Here is a 24,647-nt window from a genome sequence, read left to right on the forward strand (position 1 = left end):
AAAAAGAGGCCTTTAAGAGTGTGGTTCTGACACAAAGTAGATGTCCATCTGCTGGAAACTCGTCTGAAGTCGCCCGTCCACTTTTTCTGATTAGTGCACACCTTGCCGAAGACTCTTGCTGTTCTTCTTCGTGACTTTGCAGTGTCTGAGTTTCAGTTGCTTGACAGATGGACTACAGGGACTAGCGCTCAATGCCTGCCTCATTCTCACTCTGGATCCCCGGTGACTTCGGCTTGGGTTAGAAATCACTCCCTTTTCGACCTGTGAATGCCACTTGCTCTGCAACTCTCACTGTAACCTTGTCCCACTAAGACAATGAGCAAAGGCTTTGTCGAAACTTGACACATCCGGACATACTGCTGGTTTCCTCTCTTGCCGTTTCTTTGCTGTATTTTGCTTTTTGCGAAGGGCAAACATCCGATTTTACTTGCTTTAGTCATAGTTTTTGTCTTTTGTTGAAAATATACTTTCAATTTAGTCAATATGTTTTCACATCATATTTATTCATTTTAGTCTGTGTTACTCTGACTAAAATGGCATATAATTATGGTGTGTGCAAATAAAATTTTAAGTTGACGGGAGTGCAAAATAAAACCAAATATCACGTGTTGTGAAAACCTGCTCTTCTGAAAGCATTACGATAAGTAGACTATTGTAATAAAATATTGTGAATTCTTTAATGCTTTAATTGCTTTCATTTTAGTGCGGTATGCAAAGTGAATTCACAACGCACAGTTTCAACTCACAACCCAGGCATTATTGACTGAGTACAATGGGTATTGACTAGCACTGTAGGCCTGGTTTAATATGACTAAAGCTACTGTCACTTTGACCTGCTGGAGTCTTGCCTAATGGCCTAAGTGCTTGTTATTCGCAAGCTGTTTGCTTTATTGATAATCAGATGGCAACCCACCAATACAGCCATCAGCTGACAACAGGAATTCAAGATCCCTGCCAGCTTACAGTCAGTCATTGCTCCAGCGCTCGGTCAGGGCATTAAGGTTCCCGAGGTCTAATAATCACGTTCGTTCTAAGTAAAAGTGGACCTGTGAAGATAGTCAGTTTCAGTAATAAAGTTGTTTTGATTGATTTCCAAACTCTTGCAAGCTCTGTCAGTTTTTCTTTTGGACCTCTGGAGTTGAAAAGTATAGTTGGATAATTAAAAATAGTCTATGAGTCCACTAAATAAGTAATATATATATATATATATATATATATATATATATATATATATATATATATACCAAGGAAACAGAGGTTTTGAAAGCTGGTTACAGGGAAAAAAAAATTATATATATTCCTTAGTATATTCCTCTGTTTCCTTAGTCTATGAGTCCACTAAAGCATGTGTAAATCCTGAGCGTCATTGACTAATATCTTATAATAATATCATATTATCTTCGTAAAATGTGTGGTCCGTAGAGTACCGCCACTCCCGAACCCCATAACCAGGCATAGGCATATTTAATTTTATTTTACTTTACTTTACTTAGTTTATTTAATTGAATTGAATTTTGTTTTGTTTTATTTTTTGTTTTATTTTATTCTAGTTTCTTTTTATCTATTATTTATAATCTAATTAATGACTGAATGAATGAATGAATTAATTAATTCTAGTTTATTTTATCCTCTTTTATTGTATCCTATGCTCTTTTTATTTTATCTATTATTTATAATTTAATTAATTAATTAATTAATTCTAGTTTATTGTTTCCTCTTTTAGTCTATCCTATGCTCTTTTTATTTTATTTTATTTTACATACTTAGTTTATTTAATTTAATTGAATTTTGTTTTGTTTTGTTTTTTTGTTTTATTTTATTCTTTCTTTTTTTTATCTATTATTTATAATTCTATTTTATTTATTTATTTATTTAATTAATTAATTCTAGTTTATTTTATCCTCTTTTATTCTATCCTATGCTCTTTTTATTTTATCTTTATTTTATATCTCTATTCTATTCTACCCTGTGTTTGGGAAAAAAAAAAAATTCAGTTCTGGAAATGTGATTATCCAAGTAATTTCGGACCCTGCCTCGTGAATGACAGGAAGGAATTAGGGATCTTCCACTATGAGAACTGTAGATTCTGGTTGTAAGTCTTTTTAACTCTCAGAAATTGCTTCCAAGCACAGGCTCTCGATGAAGGTCAGGCTTTGAAGATGAATGGATGGTGTGTTGTATTGATTTTTTCCACCCCATATTGGTTCCATAATCCTGGTTAAGCATTAGGAGATTTAAGCACAGTCAAAGGTTTCTGAACCAGGATCTTGTTAACCATGTCTTTCCTTTTGGGCCCCACTGACCTTTCAGCGCTGGTCCAATGAACACGATGCGCAAGTTTATCAGTGTATCTCTCACCTATTTTTATTTGAAACCTTTGAGGGTTTAACATGAGACATTTTTTGTTGTTGTTGTTAGGATTTAAATAAGGTTGCGCCTGCTTGGTGGTCACAACTGAAAATCTATTATTGCGCTAGATGCCAGGCGTCCTGCACTCGGGGATCGATACTGCTTTGTCGACAGATTCAAGCCCCTGCTGTGCTCGGCTGAAGATGAATTAGATTTTTCTATAAAAACGCGAGCTTCATTCTGCCATTGAGCTTATCGCAGCCGTGTGGGATGCTTTTCTCTTCACCTGTGCTATTTCATCCACTGTTATTACTGCTGCCCCACTCGCGTTTTCCCATTCTCTATCTGTCCTCATCTGTTATCTATAGGGCACATTTCTAATTCCAAACGGTTATGATCTGTATTAAAGTTTACGGCTTAAAGATTAAGCTTTATTTAGTCCCAAATCCACCTGCTACCATATTCCTTTCATCACATTTCCAGGAATCCCTTCAACTGTCCTCCCCTTTATCATTTCTACTCCAGACCATGCTTTCCAATGGACTATTCAGACTATACACATGATATATAAGCAGCACAGCACACTTCCAGTCAAATGTCTGGATACTAACTCTTTATTTATTGCTATTTGTCATGTTAAATAATAAATAAATTAATAACCTAAAACCACAATGAATTTGATTAATATACATGTGTATATCTGGCTGTTTACTTGCAGTATAAAATCTTTCAGTGTGTTTTGCGAAGGGCAAACATCCTATTTTATGTACCACTTTGTCACTGATATTTACATCCCTGCATTGCGGTGCCAAACTTGTGCAGTGTAAAACGATGCATTGTTGGAAGATGCTTAGCAATAGCAACAGACAGCCAGTAATAATCAATGCTTTGTTTGAACAGTCACGGAAATGCATGTAATAAACAGTTATTTCAGTGTTTGAGGGGAAAAATGTCAAATGGTGACAGTCTCTTCTTCACTGCAGTGGTCTTGTTTTCTGTTTCATTCTTACAGTATAAACTTGATATAGTACAGTCTGCGATTACATAAAATGAGGTTGTGCAATGGCAGAGCGTTTATGTAAACAGCAATACCTAGTTGCACAAACTGCTAAGTTAGTCATCCAAGTGTAATTTGATACCGAACAGTAAGACTGATTACCCCTAACTAACTGCTAGTTGATCATACTAGTTCTTGAAATGCAGTTTTAAAGGGCACCTATTATGCAAAATTCACTTTTACACGGTGTTAGAACATAAATGTGTGTTGGCATTGTGTGAACAAAACCACCCTAGAATGATAAAAATCCACCCAGTAGTTTGTTTACTATCTCAATAAATCACAAGCACTGTCTCAGAACACCCTGTTCTAAGATTACTCTCACTGTGACGTAGAATTGCGCTAAGCCCCACCTACGTGGTTTGATTGACAATCTGGTTTTGGCATAGACCCCGCCCTCGGTGATCTGTACACCATCAACGACAACGGTAATGTCTCCTAAGAAGAGTAACGTTAGGTGTTCTGTTGTGGGATGTAAGAATGGACATAGTCTTCACTGACATCAGAGCTACTGAAAACGCAGCGGATGGATTTTATTTATGAAGAAAAGGCGCCACTTAAACTTCCTAAATACGTTTATGTTTGCGCGAATCATTTTCTGACTGACTGTTTAGTGAACGAGGGTTAAAGTTAATCCTCAAGTGTGGATCGTTGCCTACTGTTCGTGATCCAACGTCACCTCCAGAAGAAGTAAGTGTATTTTATGATTTTTGAGCAAATAGTCATTTCAATCGATGTCAGCCACACTGTAAAAAATTTCTAACCCTCCCAAATCAAAAATTTCAAGTGACCAATAACATCTAAATTTTTCAATTGGCCCAAGTGAAATTCTGTAAATTTCAATTGGCCCAAGTGAAAATCTGTGAATTTAATTTTATAATTTACAGAATTTCACTTGGGCCAAGTGAAAAAATTAGATGTTATCGGTCACTTGAAATTTTTGATTTGGGAGGGTTAGAAATTTTTTACAGTGTAGTTTAACAACAAATGCGTCTAAAGCTATTTATTGTCGTCGTCATAGGATGTCTCAACGGTCTCAACAAACAACGTCAGCCAGTTTTATGTCACGTATAATTTTTTGCAGCAATTACAAATGTAAATAAATTAAGGTCTGCTCTATCTCCATAGACAGTATATAAACGTCTATCTCCCTGCAGCATATGTTTTCTGGTTCTGTATAGCCATCTTCTCACATTTGCCACATAAGCACCTGTACGACAAGTAATGTCAACATGACGCAACAGCACCCCTCGCATAAATATAATTTCGTTTGTACTTAAGAAGAAAAAAAAATCGTTTGTACTTAGCAAACGTTATCACAGTATTTGTGTGTGTGTAGTTTCCAAAAATTGTGCGAACGTTATCACAATTCGTGTGTGTGTGTGTGTTGCACATCCATAATTGCAAAGGGGACGCGATTAAAACTTTGTAAGTACATAAATGTATCAAATAACCATTCCGAGACGTTTAGTCCATTCTCATTCGTGTTTATTCTGTGCCGGACTCTCTTCATCATCTGGGTCCTGCAGGGCGGGGATATGCAGCTCATTTACATTTAAAGTGGTACACACCAAAACAGCTCTTTTTAAAACAGGCCCCAAAAATGACATTTTCAAATGGTTATAATAAATTAACTGGGGTATTTTGTGCTGAAACTTCACAAATACATTCTGGGGACACCCAAGACCAATATTACATCTTGTAAAAAGGGGCATAATAGGTGCCCTTTAACATAATGCCTATGTTTATGCAACTGGCCCCTGGTCGCATTCTACGTTTGTCCAATCACTGACACTGCAAATATGCTAATATGAAGGTTAACCCAGGGTTTAGGAATGTTCAATGTTCAACGTCAATGTCACGAACTGCTCTGAGACACGAAGGTTGAGGATCCAAATGCAGTATTTATTGAACAGGATAATCCCAAGACGTAATCCAAAGGACAGGCGAGGTCAAACACAGGCAGGCAAGTCCATACAAACAAGCACAACAAGGCAGGGAACACGGGCAAAAGAGTAATACATGGAACAGACAAGAAATCCCGAAACCAAGAGACATGAAACCAGGGAGAATGCACAGAATTGCAGTGTAACACTAAACAAGACTTCGCAAGGAATGACAGAAAGAATCAGGCTTGTATAGGGTGAGCAAACAAGAAGATGAGAGACAGGTGAAAACAATAAGTGCTAATGAGTCCAGGCAGAGAATTTGGGAGATGTAGTTTGTGAGGGAATGACAGTAGTCTGTTGTGGAGTGCCCTCTGGTGGCTTTCAAGGGCACTCCACCTGGTGACCGTTAAGGGGGTCGCACACCGGACAAGAAGCGCCGCGCCATGTCTTTAAAATTCAAACACATTATTCTCTATGAGTGTACACACACCGGCGGTGCCATTCGGCGTCTGTCTGCGACGCCCAGCTACGGCTCAGGACCTTGTTCAAAATCCTGCCGCGCCACAGAGCGCCATTTACATAGTTTTATATTAAATTTACATTTATTTGTCTCAAATCCTCGTTAATGTATACTGACTTCACCCTGTGCTGCAATATACATTTAGTTTTACATTCATTTACAGAGATCAGCTGCGTGGATGAAAACTGCTGATGTTATCGGATTCTCAGGTGATATTCTCAATTCCTTCAGTTAACGGACGCTCTGAGGTAAAGTGTTCAGACTGCAGACTTAGCAATGATTGTATTTAATTGTACAGTACAATCATAACATAGTACAGACATTATCTTAGTTCCATAATGTCCTTAAACATAACAATATTGTTGGCCATAAACTGAGAAAGTGCGCGTCCGGTGTGCGATACCTCGAGTTGTCCTAGACGCGACGCGATGCGCTACGCTTCTCGTCCGGTGTGCGACCCCCTTTACAGTCAGCATATGAATAAATACCTAGAAGTATGAGAAGTATGAAATGTGATTCCGTTTATATATATATATATATAAATTAACTAAATTAATAACTTTTTTACAACAAAAATGAACCATCACTGAACTTACTTAAGCTGGACTGTGACGGTATTTTCTTCTGGAAACAAACTTTGTTGCAATATTTTCCTGTTATCACTGTAAAGCTGCTTTGAAACACTCTGTATTGTAAAAAGCGCTATATAAATAAATGTGACTTGACTTGACTAGCCTCAAGAAGTGTGTGTTAGTGGATCTTCCAGCATGTGTGTGTGTTGTGTTCCAGGTGGTGATGAAGATCATCAAGCATTACCAGGAGGAGGGTCAGGGCAGTGAGGTGGTGCAGGGTGTGTTGCTGGGGCTGGTGGTGGAGGACCGGCTCGAGATCACAAACTGCTTCCCTTTCCCTCAACACACAGAGGACGATGCCGACTTTGATGAAGGTAAGGGATTAAAGCTGTGCTTCTTTGCACTATTCAGACAGGATTTATTTCTAAATGACATTTGAGTTACAATTATTAAAGTAAGACATCTGCCATCAGTATTGTTGCTTAAAATAGAATTTTATTCATGGATCAAATTTAGCATCATATTGGTTCTTTCGCACTGGGTAGTTATAGGAACTCAGTAGAGATCGACCGATAATCGTTTTTACCGATATTTTTCCCGATATGTAAGTGGTAAGTGGTAAGTTCACCGATAAATGGCACCACAGAAATAATATTGTTGCTTAAAGGGATATTTCACCGCTGGAAAGATGAATGTGTATTTAAATTGGGTCATTTATGTAGTAGAAATGTGAAATAATTTTAGAAGTTGGTGCCTTCTAGACTGAGAAAAGCCAGAAAGTGTATTTTTGGCTCATGTGGATGAAAGACTACAACTCCCAGAATGCACTTGCTTTGCTGCTCTACGAGGCCACTCCCAAGCCACGCCTACCGGTTACAGAGGGCAGTGTCGGGAGAAATGATACAGCTAGGCTACTAGTCGACTCGAAACTGAAAAGACGCCGTTTTATCATGAGATCCCCCTATGGGCGGGTTGAAGACATGCGATATATATATAAAACAAAGCTTAATGCAAATCGTTGAAGTATCCCTTTCAAATAGAATTTTATTCGTGGATCAAATTTAGCATCATCTTGGTTATTTATAGGAACTCAGTAGGGATCGACCGATAATCGGTTTTACCGATATTTTTCCCGATATTTAAGCATTTTCCCATAATCGGGTGTCGGTTTTGTAATATCGGATTCACCGGTAAATGGCGCTACAGAAATAAAACGTTGAATAAATATCGGTTCTGTATATCGGTTATCGGGCACATAAACGCAAATAATTGGTATCGGTAATAAAAAAAATCAATATCGGTCGATCTCAAGTACTCAGTTATAGGAACTAACCACCAGGGCGGTCCCCTGAGAACTGAATTTTTACATTTTGTCAATGGAGACTCATATATCATATCGCTCAGCAATAATCATGTTAAATTATCGTGATTGATATAATATTGACCAAAAATAAAATTATAATGATTTTTGCCATAATCGAGCAGCCCTAATGTAAACTGTGTGTTTACATGGCTTTTTAAAAATGGCAGGTGCTGGTGTTTCACAATTCCGTTCATAAATGTAGCCTAAATTGTGCTAGTTTGAGCTACTCCAAAAGGTGTTCCTATAACTAAAATCATTCCTAGTTCCTGCAGTGCGAACACAGCAAAAAGCGGGTACTTCCGCCAATAGTTACAGTGAGGAAAATAAGTATTTGAACACCCTGCTATTTTGCAAGTTCTCCCACTTGGAAATCATGGAGGGGTCTGAAATTGTCATCGTAGGTGCATGTCCACTGTGAGAGACATAATCTAAAAAAAAAAATCCAGAAATCACAATGTATGATTTTTTAACTATTTATTTGTATGATACAGCTGCAAATAAGTATTTGAACACCTGAGCAAATCAATGTTAATATTTGGTACAGTAGCCTTTGCTTGCCAATTTCCCCGTAGCCCTTTCCAGCCTTGTGGAGGTGTACAATTTTGTCTCTAGTGTCTTTGGACAGCTCTTTGGTCTTGGCCATGTTAGTAGTTGGATTATTACTGATTGTATGGGGTGGACAGGTGTCTTTATGCAGCTAACGACCTCAAACAGGTGCATCTAATGTAGGATAATAAATGGAGTGGAGATGGACATTTTAAAGGCAGACTAACAGGTCTTTGAGGGTCAGAATTCTAGCTGATAGACAGGTGTTCAAATACTTATTTGCAGCTGTATCATACAAATAAATAGTAAAAAAATCATATATTGTGATTTCTGGATTTTTTTTTTTTTAGATTATGTCTCTCACAGTGGACATGCACCTACGATGACAATTTCAGACCCCTCCATGATTTCCAAGTGGGAGAACTTGCAAAATAGCAGGGTGTTCAAATACTTATTTTCCTCACTGTTTAGTGAGTATGAAAATGTTCCTCCGGTGCGAAAGCTCCTATTGTATCATAGTAATACCCATCAAAACTGATGCCACTCAGTTGACTTTCTCAGAAATAAAATGAATATATTTTTGGCTCCCTGAAGAAATATTGAAATAATATTATAAGCAGCTTTTGGGGAGAAAACCAATGATTTAGTGACATGGGTGTTGAGATGTGGTACATTAAGTACTGATGGAGTGCAGATACACAAATAAGAGTCCTGGGAATACTATTAATGCGTTCACTGCTAGATAGTGATCCTGTCATTCCAGTTCAATGTAGATCATTCTGCCTTAAATTGTGTCTGATAAGACTGTCAACAACTTTCTGATTTTATAAGCAGCCATTTGGTTAGAAACACCTTTAGCACTTTTCTTCCTCTCATTCATTGCATTTATCAGTATGCCTGAACACACAGAAAGTAGGTAGATGGATAACTAGATGTATAAACCATCATAACAAGATCTGAACCCCGAACAGTTGTGTTTGTAGCCCTGTATTTTTATCTGCTAATCTGCATTGTCCAATTAGCCACAGTGTTTGAATGTGGGCCGTTTGTATCTGACTGCAGATTTTCAGTTGTTGCTTAAGGGCCTGTCATATACAAATGGAAGATGATGCTGTTATTCAAATTGGTGTTTAACCAACTATAAAAGTATGATATATTGTTTTATTTATTATTGTTTAATGCAGTTTTACATTTTACATTTACATTTATTCATTTAGCTGACGCTTTTATCCAAAGCGACTTACAATTGCTATATATGTCAGAGGTCGCACGCCTCTGGAGCAACTAGGGGTTAAGTGTCTTGCTCAGGGACACATTGGTGTCTCACAGTGGATTCGAACCCAGGTCTCTCACACCAAAGGCATGTGTCTTATCCATTGCGCCACACCACCCCACAGTTTTGCACACAAGATCGAAATTAAGCGACATTTATTTCAGTTACACCAGGGAAATTTCACTTTTATCTCTCGTCCTTGCGTTTCATCGCACATTAAACTCCTCTACAAGTGTAAGCTTTTGTATTTTATCACACCAATGTGTCTGGCCTGCCAGCTCGTCTGTGATCACTAAGGCAGAAAAACGTCATCGCCGATAGTTGCGCTTGTAAACGGCAGAGTAAATTGCTGTGTAATTCAACAGAAACCTGTATCGGAGTAAAGGCTTGGGGCTCAGCTTCTTTTCTTTTTCTTTCTACAAGTGTAAGCTTTTGTATTTTGTCAAGGTAAGCCAAGGTAAGTTTATTTATATAGCACATTTCATACACTATGTCTATTCAAAGTGCTTTACATAAGGAATAAAAATAATCACAAAATAAAAGCAAGGAAAATTAAAACAGTTATTCAAAATGCTTTACATAGAAAGGAATTAAAATATCACACTATGGCAATTCAAAGTGCTTTGCATAGAAAATAAGCACAAAATAAAAGCAAGTGAAATATAATGCCCTTTTCACAAGATGTAAATTAAGTCTCTGATGTCCCCAGAGTGTGTATGTGAAGTTTTAGCTCAAAATACCCCACAGATATTTGTATATAGCATGTTAAAGTCGTCACTTTTTGAGGGTGAGCAAAAACACACTGTTTTTGTGTCTGTTCCTTTAAATGCAAATGAGCTGCTGCTCCCGGCACAGGGGGCGGAGCTTCAAGAGCTCGTGTTCTTTTACCTCACACACACACACGCAGTGAACATTTCAAACACTTTCAGCCTTTTATGTTCAAACCGGAGTCAGACAATGATGGAGAGACTCAAGAAGAAGTGACAACATGTAGAAGCAACAGCACATTTCTGAATGGTTAGTTGATGAATTTATGTAGCTTATGTGTAGTTATCTTCTAGTCATTGATTAGCATATTCTGTCTTGATAATCTATAAATCGTGTTCCGGGGGCGGGGTTTATGTAAATTTTAGGGTTGGTGATGTCACTAACCCGGGAGGAAGCTCGTGTAGTCTCTACCAGCCGTTTGTTGTAGTCCTTAAAAAAGTGATTTCTTTAAAAGCAAATATCTCCCTTTGCTTTAAACTTTGAGCGTCGTAACTTTGCAGATGTTGTTTATGCTCAAACAGCAACATTACACACTAACTAAAGTTAGAAAAGTCAAATCATAATCAACCACCCCTTTAAAAGAGATAAATGATACAGTTATAAAATTAATTGGAGTAAAATGAAAAAGATGATACATAGAATAAACTTCTCATCTGGCAAAACACCGGCGTATCTTATTTAGGTCTGTGATCACTAAGGCAGAAAGACACCATCGCCGATAGTCGCGCTAGTAAACGACAGAGTAAATTGCTGTGTAATTCAACAGAAACCTGTATCGGCGTAAAGGTTTGCGGCTCAGCTTTTATAGGGTTTCTCCAGAGAGCGCTAGCCAGAACGCCGCGAGAGAAGGGAGAATGAGAGCGGTCTGGTTTCAGCACAGAGCGAGAGTTGTTTAGTGGGTTTTACGGCCTGCGAGATCACAGGTGTTGGCCAGTGAGATGTGTCGTGCCTCATGCGAGGGAGAATGAGGCAGGGTTGGATTATTAAAAGTGTAATGGGCTGTAGAGGCTCTGAAATGGAGGCAGCAAAGGAACCAAAATTGACTACGGTGTTGTTTTGTGGGACACCAAAATAGGGCTGGGTGAAAGGACCATAAATACCGCAGGGGTAGAAAAAGTTGCTGTTCATACTGTGAGATATCCATGCCGTGATATAAATATACTAAATTAAGTCAAAATTAAAGCAAAAAATAGATATAGTCAAAACCGTGCCACTTAAAATTAATCTCTCATGATGACTCTTGCCTTTTTGGTTTGTCAATGAAGTTTAGAATGTGTTTATTAAAGTATGTTAGTCATTAGAATTAAAAAAATGTGCAATACTAGATGACTATGTGATATATTTATTTATTAATCTAATATATGATTATTATTATAAGTAGGAATATATATAATTCTACTAGTAACTTATAATAATAATAATAATAAAACATTTTGTTGTTTAATTATTCACTAGAAAAAATGCAGTGCTACATAAAATATTGTTATTAATAATAATTAGTGCTGTCAAACCGATTAATCACAAGTAATATATTATATAAACACACACTTTTATGTTAGATGTGATTAATCACGATTAATTGATTTGAAAGCACTAATAATAATATATAATATAACACAGAATAACAATTTATTATTATTAATTATTTTGTTTTGTTATTAGCATTATTATTAATACATTTTTAGACATTATTACATGATGATAATTTAAATAAATAGTAATAAGAATATATTAATAATACAGTAATAACAAACATGTATTAATGACTGTTTGTTTTATTATTATTTATTTTTGTTAAAAACATAGTTTATTTTTTAGATCCATAACTATATATATTAATATATTATATACATATATAAACACACACTTTTATGTTAGATGTGATTAATCACGATTAATTGATTTGAAAGCACTAATAATAATATATAATATAGCACAGAATAACTCTTTATTATTATTAATTATTTTGTTTTGTTATTAGCATTATTATGAATACATTTTTAGACATTATTACATGATGATAATTGAAATAAATAGTAATAAGAATATATTAATAATACAGTACATAACAAACATGTATTAATGACTGTTTGTTTTATTATTATTTATTTTTGTTAAAAACATAGTTTATTTTTTAGATCCATAACTATATATATTAATATATTATATACATATATAAACACACACTTTTATGTTAGATGTGATTAATCACGATTAATTGATTTGAAAGCACTAATAATAATATATAATATAGCACAGAATAACTCTTTATTATTATTAATTATTTTGTTTTGTTATTAGCATTATTATGAATACATTTTTAGACATTATTACATGATGATAATTTAAATAAATAGTAATAAGAATATATTAATAATACAGTACATAACAAACATGTATTAATGACTGTTTGTTTTATTATTATTTATTTTTGTTAAAAACAGTTTATTTTTTAGATCCATAACTATATGAATATATTATATACATATATTATATAAAAACACACTTTTATGTTAGATGTGATTTAATCACGATTAATTGATTTGAAAGCACTAATTTATACATTAAAAACAATCATTTATTATTATTAATTATTTTGTTTTGTTATTAGCATTAATACATTTTTAGACATTATTACATGATGATAATTGAAATAAATAGTAATAAGAATATATTAATAATACAGTAATAACAAACATGTATTAATGACTGTTTGTTTTATTATTATTTATTTTTGTTAAAAACATAGTTTATTTTTTAGATCCATAACTATATATATTAATATATTATATACATATATAAACACACACTTTTATGTTAGATGTGATTAATCACGATTAATTGATTTGAAAGCACTAATAATAATATATAATATAGCACAGAATAACTCTTTATTATTATTAATTATTTTGTTTTGTTATTAGCATTATTATGAATACATTTTTAGACATTATTACATGATGATAATTGAAATAAATAGTAATAAGAATATATTAATAATACAGTACATAACAAACATGTATTAATGACTGTTTGTTTTATTATTATTTATTTTTGTTAAAAACATAGTTTATTTTTTAGATCCATAACTATATATATTAATATATTATATACATATATAAACACACACTTTTATGTTAGATGTGATTAATCACGATTAATTGATTTGAAAGCACTAATAATAATATATAATATAGCACAGAATAACTCTTTATTATTATTAATTATTTTGTTTTGTTATTAGCATTATTATGAATACATTTTTAGACATTATTACATGATGATAATTTAAATAAATAGTAATAATAATATATTAATAATACAGTACATAACAAACATGTATTAATGACTGTTTGTTTTATTATTATTTATTTTTGTTAAAAACAGTTTATTTTTTAGATCCATAACTATATGAATATATTATATACATATATTATATAAAAACACACTTTTATGTTAGATGTGATTTAATCACGATTAATTGATTTGAAAGCACTAATTTATACATTAAAAACAATCATTTATTATTATTAATTATTTTGTTTTGTTATTAGCATTATTAATACATTTTTAGACATTATTACATGATGATAATTGAAATAAATAGTAATAAGAATATATTAATAATACAGTACATAACAAACATGTATTAATGACTGTTTGTTTTTATTATTATTAATTTTTGTTTATTTTTTAGATCCATAACTGTATATATTATCATCAGTGTGAAATAAAATGATTCATGCTATAATATAAGATTTTGGTAATACCGTCTGCTCCGAAGTGTGTTGCACTAAATATATAAGTAAAAACATATATACTTGAATACTTGAGTCCATTTTGAATGCGTTAGAAGGAAAAACACGAGCACCTTGAAATCAGCCACTGACTTTAATGTCTTACGATGCATTTATCGGGAAGAGTTGAGTTCGCTCTAATTCTAAATGAGAAGTATTAAGCCTCAAGCGTAGTGCAAGTATACATTAACTCAGAGACTGTGACACCGCCTGAGGTCTCCTCGCGCTTCATTTGCTCTCCGCCTCTGCTACAGACTGTGTACATACACCACAATGTGTGTTTGAGTGACCCTTCCCATCACAGCCTGTTTCTCTCTCCGTCTTTAAGCCCGTAGGGCTGTGCCTGACAAATTATGGTGTCTAATGGATATTTAAACACCCTTCATATGCAAAGCAAGGAGCCTTGAACTGTACGGGCAGCAGAAAGGTGTAAATTCACTCTTTAATGAGCAGCCGAGAGTCTTTTGCTTGTTTTTCCTGCGAGGCAATTGCTTTATTTATTACTCGAGTTTAAAACAGTGAGTTAGAGTCTGCCGCCTTTCTTTACCTCCTCCTCCTCGTGAGTGTTTTTTTCCATGGGCGTTTTTCAATTTGGTCCATTATGAAACCTGCCGGTGACCTGAGGTGACTTCCATCACTTCACTCTATTTTTACCTGGTGTTTGACTGCCTCAAACAGAGCCGCAGTCTTTCAGGTGGTTGGATTAAGGCTTATCTGATGGAGGAGTGCAGGTTTGCTGAAACTGGATGGTGGAACACCTAAAGAGAGCAATACAAACATTCACAGGCCGTCTCTGCAGAGATAAGCGTTGTCTCTGACCTTCCATTTTCTGAGTCAGAAACGGATCATAAAAAGAACTTTTCGACCCAGCTTTGCATATTTACGAAATCTGCGTTAATACATGCTTTTTATTTTTATTTTTGTACATTTTTGTAAAATATGTTTGTTTTTAGATTTGCCAATGCACAACGTCATGCATCAACAACATATCAATGCAACTTTTGATTTAGTTAGGTTAGATTTAAAGGTTTTGTTTTATTTAGTTCTTTGATTTGGCAACACTCGTGCTTTTCCTTTCATTTGTATTTCATTGTATTTTGTTCCTATTTTGTTTTGATTATATATATTTGGAACACTTTGAAGTTTATTTTCTTTGTGTTTACTGGTTGGGGGTATAAATAAATAAATGTTCTTTCTCTTCTGAATTTGTGTTTTCCTCCGATTTACTATTTACCACTGTTGACATTGTACTTCATGACGATTTATTTAGTGACAAAATAAATGTTATATTCCCTTAATATCCTTAGACAAATTAAATCTATTGGGTCGTAACAACCCCCTATTTAACTGCGCAAGTACAAATTATGAATATGAAAAAAACCCTGTATAAATAACCCCCTATCGGCGACCTTTTTGTCATAAAGTGCAATTTTTAAGTTTCTGAGTTCATCATTGTGCCACAACCCATATACCCCCCAATATGTATACATATACATAAACATATATTTTAAATATTCATAATGGCTAACACAGAAATTTAAACATTTCTCATGAGATTTGTTTTAGATTTGTCATCTTTGTTTTCAGTCTTAAATTAGACTTTGACGAACAGACTTTACCTGGTCACTCGTGTGTTTTTACTGACTTCTTTACTATCCGTTTTGTTAAAAGTGTTTCACTTACACGTGGCAACATAACTGCATCTCCGCAAATCTAATATAAATTGAATCTTTAATTCCCAAGCTATATGCAAATTCACGTTCACGTCAATGAAAGCAAGATATGAGCTGCATTTTATTTATCATTAGCTAATTTCAGGAGTGGCATTGTTAATGTTACATTTCTTATTACAGCTTAATATGCATGCAGAAACTATAAGTATTATTGGGACTTTTGAGACGGGAAACCTGTTTGAAAACAATTATTATTATTTTTGCTATTCTGCTTGGTGATGATATTGCCACAAACACTCCCAGTGCATCTTTATATTTAAATGCTAATATTAAATGCCTATCCTACACTACAGTATAAACATATATACATATATATACAGATATACATATACATAGACATAATAGTATTTTGATATTTACAATACTTTTCATTGCTGTTTTTTAAAGAAAATGAAAGCGTATGATGCATTAAATCTGATAAAGTGCCATTTATAATGTTATAAAGATGATTTCTATTTCAAATAAATGCTGTTCTTTTGAACTTTCTATTCATCAAAGAATCTTGAAAAATGAAATGTATCATGTATCACCTCAAAAATATTAAGCAGCACAACTTTTTTTCAACACTCATGTTAAAAATCATGTTTCTTGAGCATCAAATCATCATAGAGTGATTTCTGAAGGATCATGTGACACTGAAGACTGGAGTAATGATGCTGAAAATTCAGCTTTGATCACAGGATATAAATTACATTTTACAATATATTCACATAGAAAACAGCTATTTGAAATTGTAATAATAATAATAATAATTGATTTTTGATCAAATAAATGCAGCCTTGTGAGCATAAAAGACTAACAAATCTTAACAATTCCAAATTTTTGAATGTTAGTATATATCATGTTAATCACATGATCCACAATTACCATGATCCATGTCCAAAAACATGAAAATACTGGTACTTTTTTAAAGTGTTATGGCACTAAAATAGTCATGTAGTGTCGGGTAAATTAAAAAAAATTAAATGGGAATAGTGGTGTTCATTTATCATTTCTAGATAAATTCATCTTGCACAGAACTTTATACACAAGTTGCAAAACGTTCTTGCATTTGTATAGTAGCATTACACTAATGTTATGGTAATGTGCATGAAATCACCTCAGGGTTTTGTTTCTGTGTACATGCTTTGACAACCATGATTTGATTTCACGGGCATGATTCTGTAGAAATTAGTAAACGTGAACGGACAACCAAAATACAAGTTTGTCTACCTCTGGTTGTGTTTGTTTGGCTTCAACACACTCACTGTAATAAACTCCTGTTAAACTGTGTTTTCTGCACTGAATCTCTGACCAGCACCGTTTGTCTCAGTCTCAGCCTATCATGTTTGGTGTAAATGTCTAATCTGCATGTCTGTACTCACTCACTATGCTTGGGATTTTTTTTTTTTTTTTACCTTTTAACATATTCAGTTTGTATTTTAAAAAGGACATATGATGCTTTTTACCACGTTCATCTTTCTTTAGTGTGTAATGTTCCTGTTTGAGGATGAAAAAGCTCCAGTTCTTCTCTATATCAGTGTCAGTGTTTCTGAACTCCTGAAACGCCTCCATTGTATCTTGAGTTTCTTCCGGGAACGAACACGTCACAATATTCCTCATTTAAATAATTAATGCGCAGAATAAAGGGGCGGGGCCTGGTTGAGTTAGTTAGTAGTGTGTTAAACTGGCATTTATGGGAAGGGGCGGGACATTTCCCAAACACACTCAGAGCGCTCGACCAATCACAACACACTGCTCTAGCTGACCAATCAGAGCACAGTGTGCTTTTCAGAAGGAGGGGCTTCATAGAGACAGGAAGTAAACAGAGCGTTACTGACAGACTGGGAAGAGAGGAGCCGCAACAATGGAGAATATGAGGAGAATAATCAACATTCAAGCAGGAAAACCTGTTCTAGTAGAGCCTGAAAACATCAAGACTTATATAGATCCATAATAGATCCTCTTTAATGTTTAAAAGATTAGTTGCATTAAAAAGAAAAAATCCTAAAATATTCTTCCAAACAGACATTGTAGCCAATTAGATGCACAATGCAAAAGTAAAATCCTGTAAAATTCTAGTCAAGGCGTCTTTTGCACGACTGAATGAGCACAAGCAAGAAGGATATTTAATTACTGTCATATGTGCACCAATATAACAATAGACAGTTTTTTTAGTAGCTATAGCTAGCTAGTATAATGAGTCTTTGCGTGTTGGTCAGGGTTAATTACATTAACACTTATATATTTAAATGTTTATTGATGTGTTGAACTTTCGTTGTGCTGTTTCTTTGCTATAACGAGATGCTTGTTCCAGGTTGAGGATGAAGCATTCAGTGCGATAGCTGTTAGCTCAACCCCGTCCCACACGAATGCATCAGGATACATTGGCATGCTATGTGTTTTGTCTTCTCCGTTGGCCTTGCTGTGCAGCCATTTTGCATGCTTTCTCTCCTGTTTTACTGCAAGAATATATATAGTAGTATTAAGATTTAGTATTAACAGTGTGCTGGATCTTCCATTCACATTTACAAATTCCCCTAGAATCAAATGTCTCAATTTCGTAGGACCGTATTTCTCAGTTTTGAACCTGATATTTTGTGTCACCCTTATTTAATACGCCTGATTGAGGTCGTGGAGCATCTGCTAATGGGTTAATCAGTAGAATCAGGTTTGTATGAGAGGCGAGACATCAAAAAAGCTCAGTCTTGGAGTCGCACAGTCAGTGTGTGACTGAACAGACAGCGGTTTAGCGTGAAAGCACCTCCGCAGACAGGCTTTTGAGGCACTATAAAGTCATGTCTAATGATCTAGAACAAATTCAACTGAGCTTTACACCATGTCCTAACCAGCCGTGACACAATACGTTACTAGCATCAGGTAATTTGTCAGTCCACGCTGAAAGTGAAAATGCTGTGTGACACAGAATAATTACAGTCGGTCAGAACATATTGGCTTTTTTTGCTTGTGTGTGTGTAAAAATGGCATCTGATGTAGTGTATAATTGCTTTATATAGCAATTAGCAAAATATATTTTTGGGTTGACATCTGGTGACTGTGGGGGCCATTTTAGTACAGTGAACTCTTTGTCATGTTCAAGAAACCAATTTGAAATGATTCGAACTTTGTGACATGGTGCATTATCCTGCTGGAAGTAGCCATCAGAGGATGGGTACATGGTGGTCATAAAGGGATGGAGATGGTCAGAAACAATGCTCAGGTAGGCCGTGGCATTTAAACGATGCCCAATTGGCACTAAGGGGCCTAAAGTGTGCCAAGAAAACATCCCCCACACCATTACACCACCACCACCAGCCTGCACAGTGGTAACAAGGCATGATGGATCCATGTTCTCATTCTGTTTACGCCAAATTCTGACTCTACCATCTGAATGTCTCAACAGAAATCGAGACTCATCAGACCAGGCAACATTTTTCCAGTCTTCAACTGTCTAATTTTGGTGAGCTCGTGCAAATTGTAGCCTCTTTTTCTATTTGTAGTGGAGATGAGTGGTACCCGGTGGGGTCTTCTGCTGTTGTAGCCCATCCGCCTCAAGGTTGTGCGTGTTGTGGCTTCACAAATGCTTTGCTGCATACCTCGGTTGTAACGAGTGGTTATTTCAGTCAAAGTTGCTCTTCTATCAGCTTGAATCAGTCGGCCCATTCTCCTCTGACCTCTAGCATCAACAAGGCATTTTCGCCCACAGGACTGCCGCATACTGGATGTTTTTCCCTTTTCACACCATTCTTTGTAAACCCTAGAAATGGTTGTGCGTGAAAATCCCAGTAACTGAGCAGATTGTGAAATACTCAGACCGGCCCGTCTGGCACCAACAAGCATGCCACGCTCAAAATTGCTTAAATCACCTTTCTTTCCCATTCTGACATTCAGTTTGGAGTTCAGGAGATTGTCTTGACCAGGACCACACCCCTAAATGCATTGAAGCAACTGCCATGTGATTGGTTGATTAGATAATTGCATTAATGAGAAATTGAACAGGTGTTCCTTTAGGTGAGTCCTTTAGGTGAGTGTAAAATGTAGAAATCCTTTAGGTGAGTGTAATGATGTTCAAGAAACATTTATGATTATTATCAATGTTGAAAACAGTTGTGCTGCTTAGTCCCTGATACAGTGTTTCCTGCATAGTTGATGAATAGAAAGCTAAAAACTACATTTATGTCAAAATTAATTTTTTGTAACCATATAAAAGTGTTTAGTTTCACTTTTGAATTTTGAATCACTGGATCCCAATGCATCCTTGCTAAATTAAAGTATTAATCTTACTACATTTATGCATTTGGCAGATGCTTTTATCTAAAGCGACTTACATTGCATTTCAAGGTACCCATTTTACATTCTTATCAGTTCTTGCTTTCCCTGGGAATCGAACCCATGACCTTGGCGTTGCAAGCGCCGACGCTCTACCGTTTGAGCAACTGTTTGAGCTAAGATTTATATTTATATAAATATTTATATAATAATTGTATGCAGCCATAACACCCTCCTACAAGTGTGTGTACTAACTGAGAAAGCAACATTTTGCAGGTTTCTAGCTTGTGGGAGTCTCGCAGAATAAGAGAACAGCATTTTTTTCACCAGAGGGTGGCAGTATGGGACCTATGAAAAATGCCTGTGTGTGTGTGTGTGTGTGTGTGTGTGAGAGCTCAGTGACTCCAACTGGGTGGGGGGATTTATCTGATAAATGCATAAATAAAACTGTGTATGACTTAAAGATTGCAGCTCTGTGCTGTCGGAGGTAATCCGCAGCCCATATTTCCTGGCAGAAAAATTGAGTATTCATTGTGGAAATGATCTTGTAGATTAACTCGGTCTCAGGCAGAGGTGCACTGAGAATGGATTATCCATTTAGGCTGTTTGTAAGTTTGTGTTTTTACATGAACGGAGCGTTACGACTTCACCTCCGTGGCAGGAGTGATATATTTTTAAGTTGATTTCAGGTTTGTGACAGAGGAGGGGAGGAGAGGTGTGTGTGTGTGTGTGTGTGTGTGTGTGTGTGTCACAGTTAACAGAATGCGGACCAAGAAAAATGAAGGCTTTCAGGGATGTCGTCAGTCAAGCGACGTGCCCGGCATCCTAATGTGCTTGGGGTGTGATTTTTATTTTCTCTCTTCTTCATTTTCCTGAATTTGATGTTATATAACTGCGGACCCTGCTGAAAGCAATCTTAAACCAGTGTAAGCTGGTTTTCTCCTGTCTGATTGCTGGTTTAAAGAGGTTTTGAGGAATTTTCAGCTGGTCAGGTTGCAGGTTTAAGATTTTGCAGGGGAGTGTGTGTAGACATGCCAAGAAGTGACTGAAAGGAAGAGAAAATGATGGACTACTGATATTTTGAAGTGCTTCTCTTGTACCATTGACTCTTTAAATGCTGTAGTGTATTAATGAGGCTGGTCTAAGCCTGTCTGGCACTGGTTAAACATGGGAAATGACAGTCTAAATCTTAACCTGCATCAACAACCACTTGCCCATCGCCAAGCGTGTGAATGGCAGTCTTCATTTTCCACATTTTCCACATTTCCACATTTGAAGAATCAACCACAATTAGGCGTATTTGCTTGATATCCAAAATTGTTAATCCTATTTTTGGACTGTTTTTTTGGCAAGCTGGATTGGTCTCTTGTGGCTGCTTAGCAAGTAGGGATATGGAGAACTACATACTTTCAAAACCGACCAGTCGATTAATTGCTCTTAAAGCGAGTCCTGTGTAAATAGGGCGGTTTTGGGTTCACCTGACCCACTTAACATTTTTATGGTTTGTTTATATTATGTAAGTCACGTGTTCAAAAAGAGGCAGCGTGAAATGGAACACAATATTATTTTATGTATTTTATGCTTTAAAGGAGATCAATTTAAATATGCAACATTTAGGGTTTTACCATGCAAACGATCTCAAAGCTAAAGCTCAGCTCACTAATGAAAGAAAAAGAAAGTCTTATCTAGTCTTATCGACTAGTCAGTTGTTGGATGGCAAATCCCGTGACCTTTCCTATTAGCAATGTGCGGTTCAAACTCAGGTCTCTTTGTAAGATGCTTAGCCACGTCTTCATACTTTTAATTGGATTTGGTTTTTGTTTCTAATAAACTAAACAAATTTAGAAGTACTTTTGCCATTATATACACTACTGCTCAAAAGTTTGGGGTCAGTAACTTTTTTTTTCTCATTAAATTGGTCAAAACTGACAGTGAAGACATTTATAATGTTACAAAAATTTGTATTTCAAATAAATGCTGTTCTTTTGAACTTTCTATTCATCAAAGAATCCTGAAAACAAGCAACTGTTTTCAACATTGGTAAAAATCATAAATGTTTCTTGAGCATCAAATCCTCATATTAGAGTGATTTCTGAAGGATCATGTGACACTGAAGACTGGAGTAATGATGCTGAAAATTCAGCTTTGATCACAGGAATAAATTACACTTTACAATATATTGACATAGAAAACAAACAGCTATTTTTAAATTGAAATAATATTTCACAATTTTACCCTAAAGGGACATAGTGGTAGAAAACAATATGAGAAATTTTGCGTTCTCTCACAAAACCTGAGGGGCTCCGTAGTTTTTGCTGTGTTTTCGATAAAAAAACACATTTGTGAGCAGACTTATCACAAAAAAGCATTTAAGAATCTTACTGACCCCAAACTTAAAACTAAATTAATGCCTAACATTTTTGTTTCCTTGACGGAATGGTCCATGTTTTTGTCATGTTTCCATAATTCAATTCAATTCGATTCACATTTATTTGTATAGCGCTTTTCACAATACACATCGTTTCAAAGCAGCTTTACAGAAAATGCATGAGTCCTCATTACAATCTAGAGTGATTTGTTATCAGAGGAAACTGTCTTAGTTATGTTTCAGAAATGTACTGTACATATACAAATCACAGTTAGATAAAAATGTGGTAAACAATTCAATAATTAATGCAATAAAAATAAAATGCATTTAAACTATGGGTAACACTTTATTTTACATAATGTTACATGTTCTTACCATAGTAATAACAGTCAATTATGCATAATTACATGCAACTAACCCTCAACCAAACCCTAATCCTACCCTAACCCTATAGTAAGTACATGTAGTTGCTTAATATTACTCAGTACTTAAATATAGAATTACACAGTAACAATGACACCTTATAATAAAGTGTAACCAAGCAATGTAATAATTTAAGGCAGAAACAATGAGCTCATTGATAACTTGCTGAATGCTGAAAAAAAGAAAACATCTCACAGATGTGACCCTGGACTATAAAACCAGTCACATGGGTCAATTTTTTTGAAATTGAGATTTATACATCATCTGAATAAATAAGCTTTCCATTGATGAATGGTTTGTTAGGATAGGGAAATATTTGGTTGAGATACAACTATTGTAAATCTGGAATCTGAGGGTGCAAAAAAATCAAAACATTGAGAAAATCGCCTTTAAAGTTGTGCATTTATGTTGGCGATTGTGCTGCATTCAAAAAAAAAAAAAAAATACAATGTATTGTTGGCTATTGCCACAAATATACCAGTGCGACTCAAGACTGGTTTTATGATCCAGGGTCACATATCGGTCTTCTACTGTACATAAATCCTGTGAGTTGACATTCCAAATGTCTCTAAGTTATCTGTTATCAGAGGTGACTGTCTAAGTTATGCATTTCAGAAATGTACATATTCAAATCACAGTTACATAAAAATGTGGTAAACAATTAATAAATATGCATTTAAACAATGTAATAATGTAAGGCAGAAACAATGAGCTCATTGATAACTAGCTGAATGCTCAAATAAAAAGTCTTCTAGTGCACACAAACCCTGTGTCCGAGTCCCTGTTGACTTGACATCCCAAATGTCTCCAAGACCCCGTTGCATGCGGGCACTGGTTGTCTCAGAGCGGGTTAAGTGTCGCTTGCGGGGATGGTAAGCAGTGTTGTGAAGTTTACAGCACGGCCTAATGAGTTTTTGCTCATCAGAGCGAGATCATGTCGTGGGCGGAGCGCGGCCCGTGGCGAGGGTTAAAGCCGTGTTTAATCTCCGGTTACATCAGATCAGGCGAGTGGCGCTTCACTGCCCCCCCCCCCCCCCCCCGGGCACCGTTCACCAGCCTCGCTCTCTCACTGCGAACACACAGATATTTACTTTGAAATGCATTGCTCTGCAGCTCGTCTCCACCATTAGTCAAGTCACCTTTATTTATACAGCGCTTTTTACAGTACAGATTGTTTCAAAGCAGCTTTACAGAGATAACAGGAAAATAATGCAACAAAGTTTGTTTCTAGAAGAAAATAGCGTCACAGTCCAGCTTAAGTAAGTTCAGTGATGGTTCATTTTTGTTGTAAAAAAGTGATTAATTTAGTTAATTTACATATGTATGTATGTATAGCCGCTCTGGAGAAAACTGTGATGTTCAGTTTTCCAGTTCAGTTCTCATATAATGGTGTCAATGCAGCAGATCAATAATATAGTTGAATATTGGGCCCTATCTTACACCCGGTGCAATGCAGCGCTAAGCACGACGCAAGTGTTTTTTGCTAGTTTCAGTCCGACGCAGTTAGCATTTTCATGTCCTTTGTTGGTTAAATAGCAAATGCATTTGCACCCATTTGTGCGCCCATGGGCTGCTGGTCTGAAAACGAGGTGTGTTCTGGTGCATTGTTGGTCTTTTGAGGCAACAGAAATAGACTGAGCCATTGACCGACTGAAACCTGGACTAAAGTCAGTGCCGCAATATTTTTTTTGTTATTTAAAGAGCGTGTTAGTAATGTGCGCCTATAGGCGGGTCCACAACG

At 35.6% G+C, this 24,647-nt stretch overlaps 1 protein-coding gene across 1 annotated transcript in view; it reads left to right on the forward strand.

The window, feature by feature from the left end:
• eif3hb (eukaryotic translation initiation factor 3, subunit H, b) overlaps positions 1 to 24,647 on the forward strand; it is an 84,888-nt gene that overhangs the window by 13,981 nt on the left and 46,260 nt on the right. The window contains exon 2 of the mRNA XM_079878363.1: positions 6,605 to 6,761. Coding sequence (XP_079734489.1) covers positions 6,605 to 6,761 — 157 coding nt within the window. The remainder of the gene's footprint in view (positions 1 to 6,604; positions 6,762 to 24,647) is intronic.

The sequence above is a fragment of the Squalius cephalus genome, assembly GCF_949319135.1.
Source record: "Squalius cephalus genome assembly, chromosome: 8".
In the NCBI taxonomy this organism is placed as follows: Eukaryota; Metazoa; Chordata; class Actinopteri; order Cypriniformes; family Leuciscidae; genus Squalius; species Squalius cephalus.